At 31.9% G+C, this 26,751-nt stretch overlaps 4 protein-coding genes across 5 annotated transcripts; 2 read left to right on the top strand and 2 right to left on the bottom strand.

Moving 5' to 3' along the window:
• Positions 1-4,442: 4,442 nt before the first annotated feature.
• Positions 4,443-5,746, bottom strand: LOC114415133. Its single transcript, XM_028379690.1, has one exon. It carries the CDS (start codon positions 5,616-5,618, stop codon positions 4,695-4,697), a length of 924 nt encoding a protein of 307 aa, XP_028235491.1. The 5' UTR covers positions 5,619-5,746; the 3' UTR covers positions 4,443-4,694.
• A 1,109-nt stretch (positions 5,747-6,855) lies between these two features.
• LOC114415134 (ER membrane protein complex subunit 1-like) lies at positions 6,856-14,928 on the bottom strand. Its single transcript, XM_028379692.1, has 12 exons — positions 14,665-14,928; positions 14,182-14,309; positions 13,911-13,973; positions 12,960-13,081; positions 12,092-12,207; positions 11,206-12,007; positions 9,712-10,443; positions 9,069-9,290; positions 8,891-8,986; positions 8,528-8,722; positions 8,297-8,410; positions 6,856-7,384 (listed from the first exon to the last, which is right to left on the bottom strand). The coding sequence occupies exons 1-12, from the start codon at positions 14,763-14,765 to the stop codon at positions 7,124-7,126; spliced, it is 2,952 nt and encodes a 983-aa protein (XP_028235493.1). The 5' UTR covers positions 14,766-14,928; the 3' UTR covers positions 6,856-7,123.
• A 3,873-nt stretch (positions 14,929-18,801) lies between these two features.
• On the top strand, positions 18,802-23,383 carry LOC114415135 (probable beta-1,4-xylosyltransferase IRX9H). Of its 2 annotated transcripts, none has more exons than XM_028379694.1 (5): positions 18,802-19,209; positions 19,449-20,517; positions 21,009-21,258; positions 21,440-21,662; positions 22,976-23,383. In XM_028379694.1, the coding sequence occupies exons 2-4, from the start codon at positions 19,643-19,645 to the stop codon at positions 21,614-21,616; spliced, it is 1,302 nt and encodes a 433-aa protein (XP_028235495.1). In that variant the 5' UTR covers positions 18,802-19,209; positions 19,449-19,642; the 3' UTR covers positions 21,617-21,662; positions 22,976-23,383. The 2 variants fall into 2 exon arrangements, with proteins under 2 accessions (XP_028235495.1, XP_028235494.1); XM_028379693.1 differs by having other exon boundaries at positions 18,804-19,209; positions 22,991-23,383.
• Positions 23,384-24,317: 934 nt separating this feature from the next.
• Positions 24,318-25,728, top strand: LOC114415136 (stress-response A/B barrel domain-containing protein HS1-like). Its single transcript, XM_028379696.1, has 2 exons — positions 24,318-24,718; positions 25,288-25,728. The coding sequence occupies exons 1-2, from the start codon at positions 24,579-24,581 to the stop codon at positions 25,475-25,477; spliced, it is 330 nt and encodes a 109-aa protein (XP_028235497.1). The 5' UTR covers positions 24,318-24,578; the 3' UTR covers positions 25,478-25,728.
• The last annotated feature ends 1,023 nt before the right edge of the window (positions 25,729-26,751 follow it).

The following is a 26,751-nucleotide window of genomic DNA, read 5'->3' on the forward strand; positions in this document are numbered from 1 at the left end:
TCATTGATTGAGATGGTAAAAATGAACGAATAAGAACTCTATACTGAGCCAGAAATTATTGTTATGAACCACTACTTGATCTTTAATTCCTATGACTCTTAATCAAGGGTTATTAATTAATTTTTTTAACTATAAAATTTCTTCTATTGATCGAACATGTTTCGTAATTGTTGAAAGTATATTTAACTATTGGTCCATGTCATTAAAAGTATAATTTAACTGTTGAAAATATAAGGTCAAAAGCAAATGTTGTAAATATCATTTCTATGTAAAAATGTTGAATATTGGGAGAAAGTATTAGTTCCTCATGGAAGAGACGAAGGAGGTGGAAATTAAAGCGATCCAGAGTAGAGTTTTAATGGACTATGCCTCGTACTTTTACTTCCTTATAGAAATATGTGTTCAGACTTGTTAAAGGTGGCGAAATGTATTAAGATCGATGAAAATTTAAAATCTTGACTATGGGACAAGATATCCAGAAAAGATGAAGAATTGCTTCCAAAAACTATTCAATGAAAAACACAAATTTAAGTTTTACTATATTGATCATTATGATAGGATAAACACTGGATAGAATCATAGGAAGGAATAATACCTTTTTATCTAAAATTTGGTAGCCTGTGGTGAAAGAAACATAGAAAAGGAGGGATAGTGACAAAATAATAGCAGGATCAAGTAATCTACTCATTGAGATTATGGAAGTATTTAGGAGAAAAGGATATTAGTTGTTAAACGAATTATGAGGTCTAATAAAACGTTGAATAAGGGGAGGAGAGTCACTTTAATTAATCCCTATTTATAATAAGGCTCATATTATATTTTTAGTCTCTTACATTAGGAGTTTGTATTTTTAATTCTTTAAATAAAAGTTTATATTTTCCGGTCTCTTGAATTTTGACAGAGATACTATAAAATGAACATTTTTTTGAATTTAAATGACAATTGTTATTTGAAAGACTAATTTTGAGAAATTAAAAATATAATTAAGTTTTACATAAGTCTTACATATAAAAAAAAGGTTGTACATTGATAGTATACAAAAATTAATATACTCATATAACCCACTAATTATAATAAGTTTATTGATTTTTTAATTAATTATCTTAATATATATATATATATATATATATATATATATATATATATATATATATAATTGTACAAATTTAGTGGGGATCGGATCGATTAAGCTCATGAACCTTACTATATATGAAGCTACGAGATTGGGTAATTAAGGGGATACTTTTAAGACAAAAGATTCATATTTCTAAAAGTATTAGTTTTATGTCAAATATGTCGGCTATAGAAGCAATATACTTCCTGTGATGATTAAGAAGTGATAAACAGGAAATCGAAAAGACTTATATATAATATACAATTTTTATTGATTTGGAAAAGTGCATGATCGATGGAGTGTCAAGAAGTGTGCAATATTGCCTATACTCAAGCAATGAAGGATACGTATAAAGGAGTCATGACTAGTGTGAGAACAGAAGGTAGGATCGCAACAGATCTATCTACAATTATAAGGCTAAGAAAAAATGTAAATTCAATACAATTAATGGTATGTTAGAAGAGTGGACACATTAGATTAGATAAAATTAAGAATAAATGCATTAGAAACAAAAGTTAAAGTAACACTTGTATATATTGTAACATAAATGGTAGAATATTGCCTTAATTAAGTGGTATGGGCATGTGTGGAAAAAATATAAGAACCCGATGAGTAAGAAGAGTGCATTAGATGCACGATATGTAGCTTATCATTATAGGAAGAAAAAAAAAAGACTAACAAACAGTATTATTAACAATATCATTAGCAGAAAAAAAACAATATCATTAGGAAGAATGTAATGGTCAATATTTGTTTATAATTAAACCTGAGTAAGAAGAGTATATTAGATGCAAGATGCCTTATCATTAGAGACAGAGGACCGGAAGACTGAAAAATTCTATATATTAGCAAAACCATTAAGAATAATTGAAGGTTCAATATTTTGTTTATAAATCTTATTTTCAATAAAACAATTGTGACGTTGTATAATTTATGTGATTAATTTCATCAAATAAGAAAAACTTGATAGCTATTGTTCATCAAATAATCTAGTTATTGGTGAGCCCATGAAGTCATGATGATAAGATATATATTAAAAGAGTGTTTAGAAAAGCTTATTCGAATTTATATAAAAAAATTATAATCTTAATATAAGTTTTTTTAGTCTGTTTAGGTGAATAGTTTAATTAAAAAATTAACAAAATTTCATTAAAAAAGGTCTAATTCATAACTTTCACTGTGAAATGTATTAAAATAAGTTTGAAAATTTTATTTAATAAATAATTAGAAAATCATATAACATTTTTATAAATTCTTTCAATAGTTTTTTTTGGTTAATTAAGTTTTTAATCTTTCAATTTATTCATAATATATTTTTGACAACTTGTAGTTTCCTACTAATTTTTTGTCAGGATTTTTAGTCCTTATAAATATTTTTGTTTGTTTTTAGTCTTTTATTTATTTTGGTTGTACAAAATTAGTTTTAAATATAAAATAAATAAGAAACTAAAAATTGATAAAACAAAGATTAATTTTAAGCAATAAAAATAAACGAAGAACTAAAAATTCTAACAGGAAATCAACAAAGACTAAAAGTTATCAAAAAAAATTTAAGAATAAAAATTAAGATACTAAAAACTTAATTAATTTTTTTTACAAAATTTATGAACAATCTTATAAATAAATAAATAGTTAATTAAAAAATATTTATTTAAATCCATATAGTAGTTATTGACTGAATGCAAAGGATTGTTCATAGCAGTGACGCATTGCTTGACCGATAATATATTAATAAGAATAAATTACTCTAAAAATACGTGAACTGAGAGTATATATGGCTCTACCATCCAACATGGAGATTAACTGCTATAAAGTTACCTTAAATACATGTAAGTTGAATCCATATGATGGTCCTACACAATAAAAAAATCTTAATTATTTAAGAAAAAACTAACAAGTAAATTGAATACATGTAACTTGATTTTCCTTTTTCTTTTTAGAGATTGAATTGATTTACTTGTTTTGGCAAGAGCAATTCACATGAGTCTAATTAACTAGCTAGCCCGACAACCATAAGAAATATTTTCCCAGGAAATGGAGCCATGACTCTGTTCCACTATTATTCTCTCCCAAGTCTGACAGAAACAAACACACATTTTCAGCAATTTCTGAAACTTAGCCCCACTCCACGTGAACCTGACACGCTCAATTTCAGGATATAAAACTCATTACATTGCTTAATTCAATCCTCATGCATGCTTCTCTGGAATGGGTGAGTTTGGCTTGTCGTCTTCTTCCTCCAGCTCAGCTAGCTCCTCTCTCCACTCTTTTTCAAAATTTAAATATAAATATAGCAGCTGTACACTTTTTTTTTTTTAACTTCCGGAAAAACTTGTTTCTGCTCGAAAACCAGAAAACAACGTAATCTAAGTTCATTGTCAATTAATGATTAACTTTATGAAGAAAAAAAGTACAATTGCCTATAATTTTATGCTTTTTTTACAAAATACTATTTGCTTTTATTTAATCTTTAAATTCTTATTGTCGTTATGGTTCTTTTGTTAACTTTAAATTAAATTATAAACTATAAAAAATTAAATTTTTATTTTTATTGAGATACATAATTACTTAAAGTTTTGTATATTTTCTAAATAGACATTTTGAACTTCCACATTTTGTCACAAATAATCCTTAAACTCTTATTAACAACAAACAGAAGAGTCTGTCGTCATAAAAATAAATAAAGATTAATTAGGAGAAAAAGAAATTTAATTAACATACCTACTTATAAAAAGTGAAAAGTTTTGGATTGTATGGTTCTTTTTTCTAATTTTAATGCTATAAGTTTTTTCCACGTTTTCATTTACCATGTAATTTATTGAGTTTAATTGTAGCCAAAATTACTCAAAATGTCACCCTACATTATTGAATATTGCAAGTATATAATGTTGAAAAAATGATGGGTGAATACCCAATTTTTACCTGACACTGGATAGAGAAATATACATTAGATAAGCAATTAGTTCTGTAAAAAAAAAAAAAAAAAAGAGCAATAAGATAGGATAGAAAAAAAAGTTGAAAGTATTGATAAAGTGTTTTGGAAGTTCTTAAGTGTTATACTTCAAAAAAATAACTTATTAACCAGCTCACAGTATAAAAAAACATTAAGATACTAGTAATTAAGTATTTACATGTGTTGATACATAATACTCTACAAATGACACTAATATGAGAAACATGTGAAATAATTACACCAATTCGACGTTGATATTAGTCGCAAATAACAACCAACCACGACGCCTATGCAGCAAGTGCTGATTGATCCTCTCACCTAATTAATTAACTAAAGGTGCATGCCAATGATAATCAATACATACAAATCCCAATATTAATATAAGCCGATGAAAGATTAGCCATTCATCTCATCCTAATAGCCAGCCAGAAGAAAAAACAATACACAATAAGTTTGATAATATTGTAACAGAAGCAAGCATAACAAGAATAATTCTAAATACTGTACAGTCCAAAAAACTAGAAAAAAAGAACAGTGTTACTTTATTTTACAAAAGTTTTGCTACTGCAATGTAACTGTAATCATGGCCTTAACAGTTACATTTCTAGTAACTGTAATTTAAAACCTTCAATTGGCTTCGTGAAGGTGAGACTCAGCAGCTTCAAGCTCAGCCTGAGAGAGTTGTTGCAGCGTCTTCAACAGCTGCGCACCTTTCCTCCTCCCCCTGGCGCTGCACTCGCCCTGCAGAGCGAGTTCCACCGCACGCGCCACCTCTTCGGGAGGCGCGGTGTGGTGCTCCTCGCCGCCGCCTACGCTGCCGTAGACGACGGCGAGGACTCCGATGGCGTACTCCTTGCCCCTTGCGGCGGTCTTGGCCATCATGGTGACCATGACGGGGACGGCGAGGGCGTGAGCGCGGAGCTCCTCGGCGCCCTCGGGGAGCGTGCACATAAGCTCGAGGGCAGCAAGGGCGCGCTCGGCGGGGGCGCCGTCGAGGTCGGGTGCGGCCTCCACGACGGCGGAGACGGCGCCGGTCTCGACGGCGACGCGGCGGTTGGCATCGGAGAGGCAGAGCGCGAAGAGGATCTTGGTGGCGGGTTTGGCGGTGGCGAGGTTGGCGGTGAGGGCGCGCATAAGGTTCGGAGGACACGGTGGTTGGTTCTGGGGAGGGTTGGGGACGAGAGAACGTTCTAGAAGGTTGAGAACGGAGGTTGGGTCGGTGGTTAGTTGAAGCTCTAAAATGTGGAAGAGTTCTTGGAGGTTGTGGATTTGGGGTGGCGGAGGAGGAGAAGGAGGGTTAGTGTTTGTTTGGATGAGGTTGCTATTGGTGGTGGTGGTGGGGGTTGGAGGAGAGAATCTCCACTGGGTGAAGCTTTGGGAAGTGGTGGAGGAAGAGGAGGAGGAGGTGGAGGATTCGCATTGGAAGCCAGGGGGGGTCTGAGGGAGGGGAGGGGTGGTGCCGGTGGGGCTGAGGACTGTTTGGGCGCAGTGGCGGAAGAAGCCACATGAGAATAGTTGGGTTTTCAGTTTTGGTTGTTGATGGGTTTTCATGGTGGAAGAGAGAGATCTGAATTCTCAACTCTGATCTTCTGCCTTATGACTTGTGACAATAATGAAGCTGTTTTCTTCGTACTATTTCTGTCACCTTCCTCAAAAACAATGGAATGGGTCACTTCCACTCCTTTTTTAATAAAATACTAAATCATCAAAGGGAGATATGTAAAATCTCACACTAAGTAATATCCTTTAAATCAACACCCAATTTTCACTGGATAAAAAGTGAGTTTCTGCTATGGTCAGTTTCGATTAATTCAACAATAAAGTCTATATAGATAGGACATATCATTAAAAATTATAAACAAAAAATAGTAGCTTAACCTACGTCAATTCCTTTCAAAGAAAAAACCTACGGCAATTTATGTATAAAAAAAAAACTACGTCAATTATTAGTTTGGTACATATGACATCAATTTATCATATAATATGCTTAAGAAATAAGAATTTTAAAATTATGACAAAAATATATTTTTTTTATCTGAAAATAAAAAAAATTATTATTAACGAACGTTATGTTCAAGATGGAGATGATAAGATTCGAAGAATTCTCTGTCCAGATAATACATATATACAGGAATAATGACGTGGAGCATGCTGAAAAGCAAAGTGAACGAACTGTTAAGAGTTAAGACGCACGCTTACCTTTAAATATATATCTTAAATTAAATAGTAGTGAGTCTCTCAAGGATGATACATAGACTCTATACGTAAAAAAAAAAAAAAAAATCATTGATCTGTTGTAGTATTTCTTTTCGATCACCCACTGTTTTCTTCCTTCCTTTCTTTTACTTCCTCTTTTCATCCTATAATTAACCCATTAAAATGTTTGAAGTGCTTCAACAAAATGATGTTGTAAAATAATTTAATTGAAATGAAATAATGACATGATAGTATAATCTTATCATATATTGCTATATTATTAAAATTATTAACTTTTATAATAACTAGTATTTTAACCTATGCATTAATAGAATAAATAATTGTTTTTTTACAAATAAAAATTTATAATAAAATATTTTATTACATAATTTTTTTAAAATTGGATTTATTGAACAATATTTATAAATTAATTTTATTAAAAATAAAACAATTTAATGAATACGACCAATATGCAGTTCTTCTAAAAATTGTGGAGAATCTCAATCCATTATTTCGATACATTGAATGCCTGGAGCAACCCTGAACTAAACAACTGCTGCAGTTTCAATGTATCAAAGTTATGGCTCCGGCATGAAAGAAACATCTGAATATTTTACCTTGACAACAATGATAAAACATTCATGTCAAACATCGGAATTTCATGATTATCTTTCGTACTCCTCAATTTACATCATTAAAATGAAAACATCCTCCATTCAACCTAATGGAATTCTGCATTACTTTTGCAATTCAAGCTACAAAAGATTTCAAAATCCGAACTAATAACTAACAAAGAAAACAGAGATAAAACTACTTAAAACTTCAAAATTAGAAATTATAAGGCAAAAATGGAGGACAGATCATCTCCATTTCTCTTGTAGATCTTTCCTCTGGGATAATACCCAAGTGACAAATATTGCAGCTACAAGTGCAACAATTGTTAGAAGAAGCAAAGCATAGCTGAAATCTTCAGTTAGTGAATCGTAAGTCCTAGAAGGAGCAATCTGAGTAAAAAATAGATCAACTCCATAGGCAAAGACGAGAGATGTAGACTCCAGCTTGGCAGGCACAGTTACAATGCCTCGAAGACCTTCCACTTTAAGGGAATGCGTAATGTAGGACTGCAGAAATTCAAGCAGAACGAATATGAAATTCATGTTAAGGAGTACATTAAGCTCAAGGAGAAACATGGGGTTGAAGTTATTGCTAAATGCAAATCTTACTAATTTGTACGTATTTGCTTAAGTAGACCTACTACCCTTGCCAATTGAGGGAAATATACAAATGATGACCGCAGCAAGTAAAAGAAGGGATTGAAGTCATACTTCTCCAACCTCAATATGATAGTGATTCATTACTAGTACTGCAGTTCATTCAACCTTTATGCATGCAACTTGTTTGTTTGCATTGCAGATAAATCATACCAGAAATTTACTGCACACTTTATGCATGGACACGGTCATATGAGAGAAAGATCTATTTTTTACTCAGATTGAGAGAGAGACATATCATATGAGAAAAAGCTATCTTATGAGAGTGAGAGGATTAAATATGGACCGTATAACTAAACATAGATGGTCAAGATTTAATGTAATGTGACCACTTAAAAAATCACGTGACTTTTTTACATTAAATTTCAACCCTCCATGTATGGTTATACGTCCCAGATTTAATCCTCTCACTCTCATATAAGATGTTTCCTCTCATGATATGCCCTCTCTCTCTCTCTCTCTCTCTCTCTCTCTCTCTCTATATATATATATATATATATATATATATATATATATATATATATTAATGGGTGCACATTATCTGCTTAGCCTCCGAACTATCTTTAAGGATAAAGAGCATAGCCTTCATTTTTTTGTCATCCAAAATAGGTCCCCAACCCCTCTCCTCTTTTCAATGTACTCTATCCCCCTCACCAGCAAAGTGATTTATTTAATATTTACTATGAAAAAGGGAATAATTCTAGACAGATTAGAAACACGCTATCACCATACATTGAGAATTATTTAACAGACTAAAAATACCTGAGAAATAATGGGCAATGAATCCGTAAGAGGAATAATTCCTTCTTCTTTCTCAGCTTGTGAGGGATTAAGTGTGCGCCGGGGATCCAAAAAGCGCTTATCAAGTGCCAAAACCTGGAAAAAAGTTCCCAGTTGACACCCAAAATGTAAGATTTCATAGAAGAATTAGATGAGGAAAAAAAAAGCAGATTGTTTCTGTTGATCTCAAGTTGAAAAACTCAGTAGAGTTACCTGATCACCAATTGTTCCAATAAGAAGCTGCTTAGAGGTTATACCCTTGGCCGTCGAAGTCACTTCTATTGCTTTCACAGAATGGGTAAAAAAGTATGACTGTGATTTTGTTACAACTTCTGGTCGATAATAAGAAGAGATGGGTGATGTAAGATTATGCTTTCCAAGAACAAACTTCCAGACATCTTTGTTATCCTGTTAATTACATTAAAGGATATCACAGCAGAATGAGCATAGATTAGTACCCCAAAGAAAAGAAAGAATGAACACAAAAATCATGCACCCAGAAAATGATAATAAAATATGACAAAACAAGAGAGAATGAGGCTCATTAAATGAAGATATGCAAGTTAATAGACATACCGCTCGAGACTGATCATAGACCTCAACAACTGACATCTCATATCTGTGTGCTCTGAGATTAAAATAGTGGTAGACAACCCAGTTTTCACTAAATACCTATACAAGTAATAATCATGTAAGAAATTAAAAAAAAAAATAGCTTTCACCTTTTAAATGAGAATGTAGTTCACAAACTTACAGCATGAACAGGACCCTGGCAACCATGATGTGCCATGCGATGCAATACGCGACCAGTCACAGTATCAATGATATAGATGACCAACAATGCCTCCTCTGGGGTGGCTGTTCCAATTTCCCCTCTGGCTTTTGGTGCTGCATTTGCGACAAAAAGTACATTCTTCGATACATACTTATACATGACATCGTGATCAGTCATAACTTTTGCTTGAGTATGAACTACCTAGATGGAAAAATGGAGTAACAAATTTATATAGAAGCAAAGCAATGACTAAGACTCAATGGAAAAAAAAGATCATTATAAAGTATGAATATGTGAGAAAACCCTTCAGAGAACAGTATAGATACAAAAAATTATTGACAGATAAAAAATCCATTTGTGAACTCCCTCCAAATTTAAACCCATTCTTTAATGCTATTGATTAGTAATAAAACCCACCTTAAGGAAAAGGCAACTTCTACACTCGTATTTATTAGAAGCAATAAGGATTTTAAATAATGCAAGTTTATATATATGACAGGAGATTTATATTTTTTGAAAACATGAAAAGGTAACTACAGACAAAGTGCAATATAACAATCAATTTTATTTTATAAAAAATGCTCTTTAAATTAATAAAAACTCAATGCCAAAGGCACCATACCTCATTTGATTTTCTTGTTACTGTTGCAATAATCTTTTCTGATTCAGATGGGAATACAATAGACCATAAATCCCTGAAGTCAAAGCAGTATTCATCCACTACTTTGTGAATGCAATTGCTCTTCAAGGCATGACCTCTGATAACACCATTATCAGCATCAACTGAGTACCAGTACACATTTGAAAATTCACGTTGCAGAATGCCAATAGCTTCAGGAGTTCTTGGGTATAGGTATGCGTGTTGGTTTGTGTCTATAATTAGATGCAGACGCTGTTCAGTTGAATCAGTATAAGGCAGTGGAATAACTTGAGCAACAGTATGAGCAAGACTCAAAGAATTGAGTTCCTTCCCTGTGTATGCATCAATAAAAGAAAGAACAGATGGTGCAGCCAAACTTGGTCCACATCTTCCAACTACAAGGATAGAAGGATTCTCATCCAATGCATGATGATGCGGAACCTGCCACTGATAAATGTTAAGCCCAATGGGATGTTCACAAACTTCTGTTTTACGCAGAGTATGAAGTAGAATAGACCAAACTACACGCCCATCTCCAGTGTGCAAAGCAAAAACCTTTCCTGCCCTTGTAAGTACTATAAGCAACTTACGAAAACCATTATGATCACGAGTCATTTTGCTTTTCTCAGAACTCCTTAACCTCAGCGCTTGAATAGCTACTACATCCTCTGGGCTTGCAATCATTAAAGTTCCTTTGAGCTTCAGCACATGTCCCTTTCAATAATAAATCAATGCATAAAAAATTTACCGTTAGAAAAGTAATTAATGATATCCACATAAAAACCTCAATCCCTAATCTACAGATATAATAAAATTGTCTGCGCAAGTTGCACATCTCAGCATTCTGTTACTTTTTCCCCCTCCAAAAGGCAATTGGGTTACCTCTGTGAGAGTGAAGTGCAATTTTGAATTTTGATTTTATGGGTTGAGGGCTTTTTCCCATGCAAAGCATGGGCCCACTGCTGACTGTTCTGATTATTAGAAAAAAAAATGAGATCACTTTACACTAGTGCAAGTCAAAGTCACTTGCATCATTCAATAACTTTTTATTGGATAAATCTATATCAAGATTCAAAACTTGCTATTGGATTGAAAGTTCTTATCATATAGATTATGTCTACAAATCTTAGAATAATCCAAAATTACTTGATACACCATTGATATACATCAAAGTAAATGTTAATATATACTTTTGAAATATATGAAATAAGAACCATTTGATCATATTCTTGTTGTTGCTTAATTTTATTTTATTTTTATTTGAGACAAATAAGGTAATATACAATTATATTTCAATGTTGGATCAGTAAAAAACACATTATATACAGTTTTATTAAATGATATAAGAGTGCTAAGTCTTGCATGGTTACACCAGTGTAAACCAATGTGTGCATGATAAATCATGCAGGGTGATGTCCTGATTAAAAAGATCAAAGGCATACCCCTTAAGCTGATTCCAAAAAAAAAAAGGCATACCTTAAGCCATTCAAAGAGGTTCTGTTCCACTTTCGCCACAGATACACCTTCCTTTTCCACAGGTAGTTCTGACGTTGTTACATCTACAACTGATGCAAGACCATCCTCTCTACTCCAGACAATTTCTCCTTGTTGTACTAATAAGAGTGAATGATCCTCCATTACCATCAATGCTCTAAAACCATAAGATCTATCTGTCCTCACATAATTGTTTATAAAAATCTTATCAATGTTCCCTCTTTGATGGTCTATTACTACTCTTTCCTTGAGCAAATCACCATTCCAATCATTAACATCCTTTACAAAGAGGTGAATTTTACTGTCTTCATGTTGAACAAATGCAAAAGCATGTTGACCCTCTGAAATGGACAAAGCATCACTAACAGCTGCTGCATTATCAATTTTGTCCACCAGCACCAACTCACCTTCATTTGTCACTTTAATTAAAAGAACGAGGGAATTGATACGTAATGCAAACAACTCTGGAAGCCTTAATGGTAATATTACTGCCTGTCCAGATGAATCCTTGATGAGGTCTGAAATAGGCTTCTGTTTGTAACTAATCCCTCCATTCTTGATGTTTAGTGTTAATATCTTAGACCTCGTTTTATCCAACACGACAAACTTATCACCTGAGACTGATAATAATTCCCCAAAAGTATCACAAGCAAGTGTTTTATGATCATTGTTTAGCAATTCTCCATTCTTAGCATTCAATTGATACACATAAAACTTTGAAGAACCAACAAAACCAGCTACATATATCTCGTCAGTAGACTGAATAATATGGTTAACCTCAATGCTGCAAATATGAAGATAACAGTGTTAATGGCAAGTCAAGCTTTAAAAAGAACATTTTGCTAATTAAACTCTAAATCTGCCATACCTTTCTCCCACAAAATCTTTCTTCCAGAGAACTTCACCATCTATGCTGGAAACAGCATGGAGACAACCTTTACCAAAAACAAGGATCAAATCATCCTTATCAGCTTTCAGGTTTTTCTGCACAATTAAAAACAGCACTTAATTGCCCATGTATGGAAAACACTCATACACTTAGGTTCAGCTACAGTTAAATAAAGCAACAGGTTTGTGACAGCAAAAGGGAAGCCTAATGCAGGTTCATGTCAGTGATCACAAAAAATACTGAAGGTGTTCATTAGGTACATGAGGAGACTTCACTGGATAAGGGGCATGAGTCCAAATATTTTGGTTGGCCAAATTACTTCAAACTTTCAGACTCTGTTCAATGAAAGTAACTTAGTTTTGGGGCTTTCACACATGCAACAACAATAACAACAGTATTTTCCCATTAGGTGGGTACTGATGTCACCTACCTGGAATCATGTATTAGTGTATTACAAACAACACCATCCTGTTCTAGTGTTCTCTCAAAAACCAGTGTTCATGTGCAGAGGAAGGAAGGTTACTGTGGAGATGTGTTTGCATTAGCACCATGCACTTAGTTAGGTCACCTAATTTGCATTGGCATTTAACTCAATTTATATTTCAAGGAGCATTTCTCTAATCATGTCCCAGGGAATTAGAAGTCTAAATGTAATACTTATGTTTCACTCTATACGAGTCCTTTTCATCACTCTACAGGATGTTATACCCTTTATCAAATACTATTCTCTTTGCCTTTTACAACTTGCAGGCTTTCTTACTTTACCCAATAAGAAAAACACATTTCAGATAAATCTACAAAAAAATATAGTATTTAGAAAATCAACAAGAAAAAACTATTCACTCACTGGAATGTATAATATTGACTTTGATGCCACTGATCCCTGAAGGAAAGACTCCCAAACCATCTGTCCATCAGGAAGGTTCCATGCTCTCAATATGCTCCCATCCGAGGAAAGAGTTATGACATCTGAAGCATTTAAATGCAAACTTAATGAATTTGATCACTAATGTAAGCTAAACATTTAAAAAAATCTCAATACAGAAAACAATTTACTCTAACAAAGTAACAACATGCTGACAAGCAAAGATTAATTAATGAAACTTGAAGCTAAGAAATCATTGTAAGTCTGTGATAATGTTGTGCAGTCGTGCAAACATCTGACATCCTTCAATTGATTTTACATCATTACTCAAAAGGGACAAAAAATACAAAGAACATTATTGCCTTCAAACATGCATATAATGTTAGGACTATGAGGAAGGGGAGTTAGTTACTACAGTTAGGATATTGATTAGTTAGTTAGTAAGTTAGAGGGATTTATTAGATATAAATAGGGGAAGAAGGATAGGAGATTTGGATATTACACACTTGAAACGGGGGAGGAAATGGAACTACATTTTTTATCTTTTTGTAAGAAAGCAGTTTAAACTTTGATATCTTCCCACAATTAGAGTCATGCAAGCATGTTTTTGACGAGCCTGGGATCTAGATCTCCAATTTCAAGATCTTCATGTGCTACCACGGTTGAGAATTAGAATAGAAAATTCAACAACAGAACTGCTTTTGACTATGCATTTTATGAGGTAATATATCATGTTATGTTTGCAGAGGAAATCAGATCCAGTTGGCATCCAAACATATATATATTTTCAAGGAAAATACAAGTTTTGAATTGAACTGAGCACAAAAAAAAAAGAATGGGAAAGGATCAACTATAAATGTACAGTAAAACTATTTTCAGTACAGTAAAGAATAGCATGTGTTGTTCTACACAGTCAAAGGTTAAGCATGATACATTTTCCCAGGGCAATGTCAAGTCCATCAACAATATCGTTGGTTCCAAGAACATGCCTCCAAACTGCAAGCAACAAAACACAGTTCAGCATTTTCTGATTCAAAACAATGAAAACAAATAGCTAAGCAAACAATGGGTATTACTTGGCAAGACTAGTTCAACCTTATTAAGTTCAATGTTGATGATATTTTATTGGATTTATAGAAAACATTACATTCATAACAACTAAATTAATGGAGTCAGCAAGAGTAGTTAAACAAATCAGACTTACAAATCTCTCCATGACGAAGGTCGAGTGAAGCTACAACATTCTCTTCGGTGGACACTAAAACACGCTTTCGCCCAGACTTTTGAGTATGGAACAAAGCGTGTTTTACTTTCCCAATGTACTGTTGATGCCTACAATTAGTAGCCAAACATAATATTCAATAGTTACTAATATCCAAAATGCACAAAAGGCAAATCAAGCATTAGAATCAGATAATTCCTTGTTTAAACATGTTTCAACTTCAAGATGTTAATCGATCAATAAAGCAATTAAACTTTAGATTAAGCAGCAAGTAGCAACAACATTAACAAGTTTCAAATTATAAATTAGATCGAGGTTACAGGCGATAACTGCAAGTGGCGAATGAAAACGAATTGAATCGAAGGAATGGAACGGAAACAAATCGAATAATCGCACGTGTTAAAGGAGCATTCAGTGATGGAAAAATCTTTGACCGTGTGAATAAATAAGAGTAATTGAACTCACCAATCCATGAGGCCAACTTGATCTTCGTAAAGCGAGTAACTGAGATGAGTAGATGAGAGAGAGAGTAGAAGGATGAGAAAAACCCTAATCGCCATGGCCATGGCGATTCAGCCACAAGCACGGATCTGAAGAGTGGGAGAGTGGTAGTATTTTGTATTTGCGTTGTTCAGAATCGAAGAAGGCGATGTTTACGGAAGATATAAGCCGGCTTCTCCCCAAACGCAGACTTTCGATTCCATGATAACAAGGTGACCAAAAAGAGAACAACAAGGGCTTAAAATTTTCGAAATTAAATAATTATGAAATTAATTTAGATTTAAAAATAATATTCTAATTTCTTTAAAATAATAATAATAATAATAATAATCTACTCTAAAAGTTGTCCATTCTAAAATAGATAGAAGTAAAGTGAGTAATTTTAATCATTAATTAAAAAATTAACTGTTTGTATTTTAATATATGCATACTTTGTCATGCATGTATGTGTAATATTGATCATTATTTTACTCAACAATGATTCAAATCATTTGATTTACCTTTTTAAATTGAAGTGTTTTTGTACATCAAACTTAAAATTATATCGTTCGATGAATAATATCTATAAATTAAAAAATACACTTTGTAGAGTGAGATTTCCACTTTTCACACTCCCAGATAAATATTATCCATGTTCTTTATTCCTTTTATATGGATATGCATTTCATACGTAATTTATAGTTAAAATTTTATCTCTTAATCATCTTAAATTATCCTTCTTTTTTATTTACCTTAATTTATTTTTACTCTCAATTGAATTTCATTCATTTTTAAAATAAAAATGCTCAATAAAAATACATTTCTTTTAGGTGACCGGTGGTATTTTTTTGTTTCACATCAACAAAAATATTCTTGACTAATGTGACTAAAAAAAATTAATCGATGTTAGCAAAAAAAATCCTCAACTAACATCGATAAAAAATATCCTTGACTAACATTGTCGAAAAAATCCTAACAAACGTCAATAAAAAATATCATCGACTAATATTGGCAAAAAAATCCTAATTAACATCGGTTAATAAATCATAATTGACATTGACCAAAAAATACTCTTAGATGACATCAATTGAAAAAATTGATGGCCCACATAGATTGATAAATGGCCCTCAGCAACGTTGAGTGAAAAAACCCTAATCAACATTATTAAAAATATCTATGCCTAAGGTTACTAAAAACCTAGCCGATATCAATTAAAAAATAATCATGATCGATGTCAATCGAAAAAACTCTAATCAACGCTAATCAAAAAATAATTTGAACAATGTTGACCAAAAGAATTCTAGCCAATATAAAAAATGATAATTCATGCAAACATCAAAAGAAAAAAAAATAGCCCACTTTAGCCCAAAAAAATAATTATACTAATGTCCCAAAAAAATATCCCGTCAAAGACAATAAAATCCAGTAGACCTATTAATGGTTTGAGTTCACTCAAATCAAATACACTTGAATGTAAGATATATATCAAGAAATAAAAAAATCATTAAATAAAAACATTAACATCAATGAACTCTTTTAATGTGAGATTAGCATTCTTAAATTTTAGTGTGTTGAGTGTTTTTTTATAACATTAAGATAATTTTTTTGAGAGATGATTATTTATTAAATGTGAGTGTCTCTTAACATATAAACTAAATAGTAATTTGTCACTTTATGAATAATTAATTAAGGTGATATAACTCAAGCAAAGATGTGCAAATGTTATAAATTCCTTAATACCATATTTAATTCTTACATATAAAAAAAATTATTCTCCTTTATTGTCTCAAAAAAAAAATCCTTTAGTAAAATTTACCTTCACTATTAGTTAAAGAAATATTATTAAATCTACCTTCCACTCTTGATGAAATATTTTCCTAACATTTACTCCATATTTTTTATTTATTAAATTTTTCTAAATTTAAATGATGATACACTTTAAATTAAATTAAAAGACAGTTTTTCATTACTTTTTTGGTGAATATATTATTACTTATTTACTCTAAAGATGAATACACTTTTTGATGAGATCATTTCCTAACATTCAGAAAAAAAAATAATCATTTCCTAACATTTACTCCACTATCTTAAAAACATTGAAAACATTTTGGGTTGTATTCAATTAGGATTTTCAAAGATTTTTTTTTTAAATCTTAAGGCAATAAATCAAGATTTTTAAATATTTGAAATAAATTTTGTGATATTCAATCAAGATTATTAAGATTTTTTAAGAAATTAAATAAAATTTGTTGATATTTAATTAAAATTTTTTATAACTTAAAAAAGATCTCGTGGTATTCAAAAGTATAAATATATAAATTTGGATGAATTCTCTTTAAGGATGAATTTTAATGAATTCATGAGACTTTTTAGTAGAAAATACATATAAAATAATCTCATTCGAACTCCTAAAATTTAGGCTTTATTTAATTTTTTTTCTCGTTGATTGCCATTTTTTTTCTTATCATAGATAATGTCTTGTCTCTTTATTAAAAGCGGTAAATATTTATAATGTATTTACTTTTTAGACCAATGAACAACAACATATAATATGAGAGATCTTTTTAATTTTTTTTTTAATTTTGAGACATTTTGATTAGGTGCTTATACATATGCATTGCTAATTTTACTAACTTTATCTTTTTAATAGATGTTGTCTCCAATAGATAAATTTCCAAATAAAAAGAGAAAATAAGTTGATACTAATTTTACTCACTTTATCATTTTAAATTTATATAATATTAAATGTAATTTGTTAAAGTATATAATATTTTTTGTCAATGAAGCTATTATGGACAATTTCATTACCTCCACTAATTTTTTTTTTCTAAATCCGTCGTTATATATATGAACATGAAAAATATATAATTTTAATCAATGTGAGAAATTGACTTATATACAATAAGATAAACATATAAATGAAATTTAAAATAATTGTTGAACATATTTTTTGTTTTGTGTGATTGTTATTGTAAAAATAACTACAATTATCCATAAAATGTTAAATGAAATAAATTCTTAGATTTTTATATAATTTTGAAGGTTTTTAAAAATTGACGGAATGCTTTACGATCTTAAAAATTTATAATGTCTTTTTAAATCTTATAGATTCATATTTTATAAATTCATTAAAATTCAAACTACAAAATCTTAATCATAAATTTTTTTTAAAAATATCTTAAAAGTCATTATATTCTTAAAAACTCTTTTAAAATTCACATTTATGTTAAAATATTCTTTTAAAATCCTAATCCATTACCTAACTTTAGTATTTATTGTTCAAACAATTATAACAATTTAATAAAATTAATATTATCAATTTAATCGATGATTGTATATTAAACCTACAACAACAACCAGTTTAATTGTATATTAAACTTACAACAACAACAAGTTCTGTTGCATATTATGTTTGATATATTGACAATTTTTCATCAATTAAAAGTTTAATAAAATCTTCCTTTGACCAAGAGATGAAGATATTTGGAAAGAGACTTATATTCAGCGGCCAATTATTTTTTCCTAGCAGGTTTGTACATTTTTTAAATAAAGTGATACATTCAATTATAATTTTATGTTCAAATTAAAAATAAAACCTGGGACCTTGATTGTAAGCGTCGAGTATCAATAACTTTTATCAATGATGAAGTCTCCTCCTAACATTTACTCCATTATCTCAGAAACATTTACTATTTATTGTTCAAACAATTATAACAATTTAATGAAATTATTGTGGTTATTTTAATCCTTAGTTGCACATTAAAATTACAACAATTATGTTTAGCATATTGACAAATTATACGTTACTTACTAAAAGTTTAATGCAATATTTTTTTTTTCTGAATATACAATATTTTCTTTTATCTAGGCCTGAGACCCGCTTTTATTTAGAATAAAAGTTTAGATTAGGTGAAAATGTAACTCTTTCAAGGTAAGGAAAGACCACTAATTTTAGTAAAGATTTATGGTAAAATTTATATATTTTCTATCAATAAAGAAAATTGTTTATTTTAATTATAAACAAAACTTGTTTTATATTGGACTCATAGGATTACCCAATCGCAAATCTTGATAGCAATTTTTATATAGATTCATTTTTTTTTCCTTTAATGTCTCGCCCATTGACATCGTCAATCACATGACAAAAGCGGTGTTAAATTTTCTTTAAAATTTTAAAGAAACATAGCACTGTCCCTGTCTTTATGTCTTTTTTTCTTCCTTTGCTTTCCTTTTTCTTGTTTTTTTGCAGGATTTGTTTTCTTTTTTTGTTTGAAGTTCCTTCCATTTAGATCTAAGACCAGCACAGTTTCCTCAACCTTAGAACTAGTTGCGCCAGAAGGGCATCACTCAAAGCTCAACTTTGCCATAGTTCTACTTTTTTAATGCCCCACTTGTTTGGAAAGTTGGAAGAATCGTGCTGCTTCATTCTGCTTCGCTGTCATTTGTGTAACTCAACTTGTTCCAAACTTCCAGTGTCAAATTGTTATGTTGCTAAAAATGCTATCTTTATACAAGACACCTTGATATTTGGTATGTGCATTTTCACAGTTTCTAGTGGTTCTTTCTTCATTATTGATTAATAAACTCATTTTGTTTGGTTTTATAGACACTTAAAAAGTATTTTTATATGCATTATGAAATGTGCTTTGCGGATTTTGAGGGATTTGAGAGGGCTTACTCTTGATATATTCTTGGAAGGATTGCTTGCAATTTACATTGTTTATGTACTTGACCTGATATGCTTTGCTTACATTGTTTTATTATGCCAGCTTTATTTTGCACCTTTGGCTCTGTAACATGGTCATCTGGAAGCTCTTGGTAAATGCCAATTGGTCATGACAGTTGTTGTTTTTGGCTTTGAAAGACAAGAAGAGTTTATGATTGTTCAAGAATTTGGATACATTCCTGCCATAACCGTGTTCACAGTGCACATTTGGGGATACATTGGTTTGGGTTTCTGTTAATGGCATCTATTAGAAGAACCTTGTCTCCTGTGCCTAGAGTTGGAACTGTAGCAAATGGAGAAGTGTGTTCAGTAGCTTCTCCATTGTCGAAGTCCTCGTCGAGTCCCCAGAACTTCTCACCGTCAGTTGGATTGGACTACCGTGCACTTGTGTTTGGTGTTTTCTCCCCGAGGTCTTTTTGGGCTCTTGAGAGATCAAAGCCAAGGGGGCAGCTTTGGAGGAAGGTGCTTTTCCATTTTTTCATTTGTTTCATTGTTGGTGTTTCTATGGGACTCATCCCACTTGCATCAACACACATGTCCTCAAATATCATGCCAAAACAACAAGCCTTCTCCTTTGAGATGATATCTGCTGTGGGGAATTTCCAGCCATTTGAGAATGTAAAGATAAATGTGACGCCATCGATCGATAAGGCTGTGAATTTTAATGCTACTTTTTATTCAACTGTGAAAGAACAGGAACTAATAGATGGAGTAGCATATAATGTCTCAGATAGCCAAATCAGTGAAAATCCATCTTTGGAGTCTCAGAAGCTTCTCATAATTGTGACCCCAACATACAATCATCTATTTCAAGCATATTACTTGCATCGCTTGTCTCAGACATTAAAATTGGTCCCACCTCCCTTGTTGTGGATTGTTGTTGAGATGACTTCTCAATCTGAAGAAACTGCTGACATCTTAAGGAGTAGTGGGATTATGTACAGGCATCTCGTTTGTAAAACAAATCTAACCAACCCAAGCCATAGGAGCATTCTTCAAAGAAATGTTGCAATGGCTCACATTGAAATTCATCGTCTTGATGGAATTGTTTACTTTGCAGATGATGATAACATCTACTCATTGGACCTCTTTCAGCAAATGAGAGAAACAAGGTCTTTCTAGTTTCTGAGATATTAATTTTGTTTACGTCTCTCTGCTTCTGTTCCACTATAGCTACTCTGATGCAACTTATAGTCGAATGTTTCTGATATGTAATGTATTGAGGCAATTTGGATAAGATAACAACAACTATACCTGCATTTAACTTATTATGAATTTCTGATTGTCACTTCTTTAAGGACAAGGGACATGGTTCAGATTTTGTTTGCCTAACCTATTTAAGGAGGGGTATAGGGACGGTCATCATAAGTGTTGTTGATTCACTTGGTGCCATAATGTTATGTATTTGTGTGTGTGTAGGAAAGTAAACAGTTAACACTAACGAGTAGTGTGACAATGTTTCTGTTATTCACCTCTCACTCTTCAAACAAATTGGGTTATGCTGAATGTTCTAGCATATTTGTCTTTCCTACATTATTTTTTCTTTTTCAATGGCTTTTTCATTCATTTATTAGTTGTGAGATATCCTCATTTTGATTTGCAGGCGATTTGGAACATGGACTGTAGCAAGATTATCAGGGGATAAAAGTAGCATTGTCTTGCAAGGGCCCATTTGTAATGGAAGTCGAGTAATTGGATGGCATACAAATGAATCAAATGGGAAATCTAAAAGATTTCATGCTGAAATGCCAGGTTTTTCCTTCAATAGTACAATACTATGGGATCCAAAGAGGTGGCATCGCCCCACTCTTGAACCTATCAGGCAACTTGACTCGGTCAAGGAAAGTTTGTGGGTTAGTAAATTAATATATATATTCTTTTTTAGTGATTTTATCTTTTTTGTAACATTATTTTCTGTGTCTGACCCAAGCTGTGAAAACATATTTAATCAGACTAGGTAACATCAATAAAGTAGCATTCAGAACCATACAACCTGAAATTGTGCCTCGATCAAATTTGCTTTTCTATATGCAGGTTAGCACATTGATTGAGCAGGTGGTTGAAGATGAAAGTCAAATGGAGGGCTTAATGCACAACTGCTCGAGAGTTATGGTCTGGCAGATTGATCTTGAATCATCTTATTCATCCTATCCTCAGAAATGGATTGCAAAGAACAACCTAGATGCCATTGTTCATCTTCCACTTGTGTGAAATCCTCAGATGCAGAAGTGGAGAGCAGTAAATTTTCATCCTGATTGTAAGTGAAATATTTAATCTCTAATACTTCTATATCCCATTTTGATTTGTTTTAAAATAAACTACTGGTCTGCAGTTTATATTTCAAGTTTTACTTAGTAGATGTTTGGAACAATGTTAAAATTTCAGTAACAGAAGTGACTGTTTATCAGATTTAAGTAAAATGACTCCTGATGAAATTAAGTCATCATTTATTACCCTAGGAAGATTTGCCATTCCTGCATATGTCAAGCAACCTGTCTCTGATAAAATCACCCGTTTATTCCTTCCATTCTTTTTAAATTCCTATTAAATTGAAAAAAAAAAAAAACTAGATTCAGCACAATCTGGCAAGATATCCCCCTCCTTCTCAACACTCATTCTTATTTATAGGCAACATGCCTTAACCAAACTATCTCATGTAACTAACTAACTCACTAATATAACCAACAAATAGGTAACTAACTAACCTATTGTAACTAACTACTAATGGTGGTTTCCTAACAATAATTGGTAAGCACCAAGCACTAGGGAAACCTTCCCTTAAAAACTAGTTGTCAAAGGTGAGAGAATCAAGCCACTTAAATACTCAATTGAGCATCCCATACTACTCAATGTGGGATTTAAGCACCCCATAAAATACCCAAGTCCCTATCATAGCATCATCCTTGAAAGCTGACGTCATGGCAGCTGCACTCTACAACACTTCACTCAGCCTTTTTTGTCATCCCCTCCGCAAGTAACCTTTTTTGAGATACTGCCAGCTCACTCCGATACCAATTAATAAGTACCTGAGCACCTGGAGAATCTTCCCTTAAAAAACTAGCTGTCAAGGGTAGAGAACCAAACTACTTAAGTACACTACACTGAACATCCCATACTACTCGAAGTAGAACTTAGGCATCCCATGAATACCCAAGTTTCTATCAGATAATCACTACTGAGAAAACTACTCCTAAGAGATCATCCAAGATATTTAAATGGAGGGAAGGAGATGGAATATAAATTTATCATTATATCCTTGGAACAGACTAGTAAAACCATTTTAGATAATTTAATTTTAGCCTAATTAGTGTAAGATACATTAATGATCTTATGAGATATTTTCTAGATATTTATATTTTGCAGCTGAAATTGCTTGAACTCTACCCGTGTCTAATAATTGAAACTTGTTTATATTGAATGTTGTGTAACTGTGAATCAATAGAGAATTATGTGTTGAATTTCTGTTCATATGTCAAACAAATCCCGAACAGTACATTCATGCATTTCTCGTGTTAAATTCAAACTTTCCCATCTCCCTGAGATGGTGTTTTGATTTAAAATTCATCTCAGCATTCTGCATTGCAGGGAAGATTATAAAGAATTGGAGGTCGCCTGCTAATGCTGTTATTTATCTTTACATGCTCCAGTGCCTACTCGGATATTCCATTTAACGTGACACACTGTCACTCCGGCACGTGATGTCGTAGTTGTCAATTGTGACAAAGTCCATTAATTAATGGTGCATTTTCTCCCCCCTAACAATTTGTACATTATAATAATTATACAGTTTCTATGAGTTGTACCACTCCAATATGTGGCATGTTTTGGATTTTGTAGAGTTCGTGGCAGGGGCAGGAATGTCTCAATTGGCCCCTGGTATATCTGTTGTTACAATTAAGCAATCTCTCCTGTAAAATTATGAGAGGAATTTTGAATGTCAAAATACTTAACAATTTTCACTGCTTTTGGAACTTGTGATTTTGTTCGTGTATCTATTACTGTGATTTTTTTTCTTAAAAAAAAAAAATCTTCCCCGGATGTAGTAAATGATAATCATTGTATGACTCCACGAGTGCATATATCAGTGCAATGGCCTATTAAATTTAAAGTATATAATTCCTAGTAATTTGAGTATAACAATACACACTATCATCAAAATTTATTGACACAAGTGGTTTGGTAATTGAGTTTCTTAATTAAGGTTTGAATTTGATTTTCAGCTTGGGCATAGAGTGACAATTAAAAGTACAATTTTATCCAAAAAAATAAGTTGATTAGGTGGGAGGGGAATTAGGCCTCCTGTTTATACAAAAAAAACACTACACAGTACACCCTATTATTTTCTAGCTTGCCAAACATGTTTTCAAACCCATAAATAAATCATTTTGGAGTCATTAATGGAGAATAGGTGGAAATATTGTTGTGCTCATCCTTAGTTTCTTTTTCTTCTTCTTTTCTCTCTCTATAACTTGTTTGGCTTGTAGGAATCAAAGAAACAAGTGAGAGGAAAGTTGATAAGAAATCATACTCTCTGTTTAACTAATTAAGTTAAACTTGTTTTCTTTTTCTATAACGAAACTCCTTTTAATAACTTTTTGTTTTCATTTATAGGAATCTCAGTCCTAAAGAAATTAAGTGAAATAAAAGTATATTGATTTATTTAAATTGAAAACCGTGAGTTTGTATGTGTAAAAGTATATCATGTGAGAGATTACAAGGAAAGCTAATTTTGACTGTTCAATCTTATTTTGATTTAAAATTGTACAATTGAGCATGTTAATTATTATGTAAACTTCATAGATATTTTAGAGAGAGGGAATAAAGAGATATTTGTGATTTTAGATGTTTGTGACTGTAGAAATTGTGTTTTTTCTTTTTGTAGGGTAATGAAAAGAAACAACAAAAGAAAGAAAAAAAAAAAGGACTACAATCTAGGGAAAAGGGTGCCCATATCGCCAGCTTGCAGAGCCAATCAACCCTAGCTCAGCAGGAGGGTGGCTATTTACCCTTAAAAATTTGACAAAACTACGGGGATTGATTGATAGAGCAATTTAACCTAAAAATTAAAAAGCTTTGATATTTTCAATAAATTATGTATTTTTAATTTTTTTGAGAGGTCTATAATACAATACTCGATGAGAAGGGATCAGATAAGGTTGTTGAGAAAGAAGAAATGGAGGAAGCAAAGGGAGTTGTGAAGCACGTTTTCCTTGCAAAGTTCAAGGACGACGTCACTCCAGAGCGGATTGAGGAGCTCATCAAGGACTATGCCAATCTTGTCAATCTCATCCCACCCATGAAGTCATTCCATTGGTATCATCTTCTTTATGTCTTTTCTTTTCTTTCTCACGCTTGCAATGCAATTCAACAACCCACTTAGATCAGGGCAAAAAACATCAACGTCTACACAAAACACAAACGGGGTCAGCAAAAAGTAAACCCCATTGACCGTAAAAATTGAATTTTTAATAAGTTCATTCAAATGGGTTTGCCCAGGTTAGCCAATGAATGAGATCTAAGTTCTGGTGAGCAGAGTGAGTGGATGTGGAATATTAATTGGGTTCGATTTCAAATTTAAAAATTGGAAGCAACTATTTGTTGCTTGCTTTGGCTTTCAACATAGAATTAGAATTCATTATGGAAAAATTGAATCTAATCCAAAGACACCATAAAGAGTGTTTGGCAAATTTACAATTACAATGGCTCAGGCAAGGCCTAAAGGAATAGAAGGTTTGGATTTTTGTTAAAGTTTACATGCTGTCATGTTAAGAAAGATGGAACTTGTATTGCATTGCATCTTACTTTCCAAGAATTTGCACTTGAACCCCTTCTAGTGGCTTGAGCAATATCTCTAATGCCCGTATATGAACTATGTATGGTAGGGGCAAGGATGTAAGTGCTGAAAACATGCATCAAGGCTTCACTCATGTGTTTGAATCAACCTTTGAGAGTACAGAAGGCATTGCAGAGTATACAGCTCATCCTGCCCATGTTGAATATGCAACTTTGTTCCTTTCCTACCTGGACAAAGTCATTGTGATTGACTATAAGCCTACCATTGTTAAGCTTTGATGGGAGAAGTTATGCCTCGTTCACTGCTAGTGTTCTTATAAAAATAAATTTGGTTTCCTATCTAAGCAATTCCTGTGTACACTACGACGCTCCTCCCGAGTCATATATTGAGTGTCATTCTCTGTTGTCTGGATATTGACAATTCTAAAAACCTTACTGATATAGGAATGTACTATTAAATCACTCCAATGTTTAAAATCAATAATCAGTTACCTATAATTTTACCTATATAAGTTCAAAATGATCAATCTGGATTGTTGGCTTACAATTAGGAAATTTGGGGTACATCACTGTAAGTTTATAGACAATATAGAGGCATGTAAGGGGTGATTTGGGTTTAGAAAAGTGAAATTTGTATATAAAGAATATCAGTATCCAATCACAAATTTATGTATCTTAACTTTTATAATAATTATTTTAAAAATATTTTTTATTGATTGATTGTATTAATTTTTTTATATTGGTAATGACGTTTTAGAATCACATTTTAATATTTAGAAATTAAACTAATTTATTTTAAAATGACATTTTAATAATGACTTTATTAAGCTATTATTTTTAAATATTAAAATCTACTAATACACTTGAAAGTTTCACATATTCCCTGTATATATAACCCAAAGCCTTGACGAGGTTCTTCTCCACCGTGTGCCACTGTCGTTGCTGATTGCTGGTTGCGGAGAGAGAAATGGAAAAGAAAAAAACAAAACAAAAATATTATTAAGTATAAAATTGTAATTTCAACTGCTTAACAAAACTTATCTACCATAGACTACTTAATTACCTAGTCCACCCGGACATCGCTCATATTTTAATAAAAGTAAATTACAATAATCATCCCCTATCATTGCATAAAATTCTATAAATTATTCTATTGTTTTTTAGCCTTTACAGGGTAACCGTCCTTATAAAAAAATTTAAATGTAATATTTTTTAAATAATTGAGATATCTAGTGTAATGTATAACGATTGCCAATGTCCATTTTTTAAAAATTAAGAAATTTAATATAGGAATAGATCAAAATCGGAAGAGCTTGTAAAACAAAACAACCAAAAAGTATACAATTATCATCGTTTCATCATTTATGAATAAAGCTTACATATATTTTAATTTCTTTATTAGTATATTAGCTTTTAGTTTTATTTCTTTTGAGTTTAAATTTTTGTTTTTTATTATGTTAGCAAAAATAAACACTTTAATTCAATTATATCCATTACATAATAATATGTTAATGTTAGTTGAAATTCATTTAAAATGAATTTATAAATAACTA

This window comes from Glycine soja, chromosome 6 (genome assembly GCF_004193775.1).
Source record: "Glycine soja cultivar W05 chromosome 6, ASM419377v2, whole genome shotgun sequence".
In the NCBI taxonomy this organism is placed as follows: Eukaryota; Viridiplantae; Streptophyta; class Magnoliopsida; order Fabales; family Fabaceae; genus Glycine; species Glycine soja.

Excerpts from the sequence above, each read along its gene's own strand:
- LOC114415133 (XM_028379690.1), bottom strand. The coding sequence starts at position 5,618 with ATGAAAACCCATCAACAACCAAAACTGAAAACCCAACTATTCTCATGT.
- LOC114415134 (XM_028379692.1), bottom strand. The coding sequence starts at position 14,765 with ATGGCCATGGCGATTAGGGTTTTTCTCATCCTTCTACTCTCTCTCTCA. Across the intron at positions 10,444-11,205 it reads ACCTCTTTGAATGGCTTAAG|GGACATGTGCTGAAGCTCAA; the intron begins GTATGCCTTTTT and ends TATTATTGAAAG. Across the intron at positions 7,385-8,296 it reads CATTGCCCATTATTTCTCAG|TCCTACATTACGCATTCCCT; the intron begins GTATTTTTAGTC and ends GAATTTCTGCAG.
- LOC114415135 (XM_028379694.1), top strand. The coding sequence starts at position 19,643 with ATGGCATCTATTAGAAGAACCTTGTCTCCTGTGCCTAGAGTTGGAACT. Across the intron at positions 20,518-21,008 it reads CAGCAAATGAGAGAAACAAG|GCGATTTGGAACATGGACTG; the intron begins GTCTTTCTAGTT and ends TTTGATTTGCAG. Across the intron at positions 21,259-21,439 it reads CGGTCAAGGAAAGTTTGTGG|GTTAGCACATTGATTGAGCA; the intron begins GTTAGTAAATTA and ends TTCTATATGCAG.
- LOC114415136 (XM_028379696.1), top strand. The coding sequence starts at position 24,579 with ATGGAGGAAGCAAAGGGAGTTGTGAAGCACGTTTTCCTTGCAAAGTTC. Across the intron at positions 24,719-25,287 it reads CCCATGAAGTCATTCCATTG|GGGCAAGGATGTAAGTGCTG; the intron begins GTATCATCTTCT and ends TATGTATGGTAG.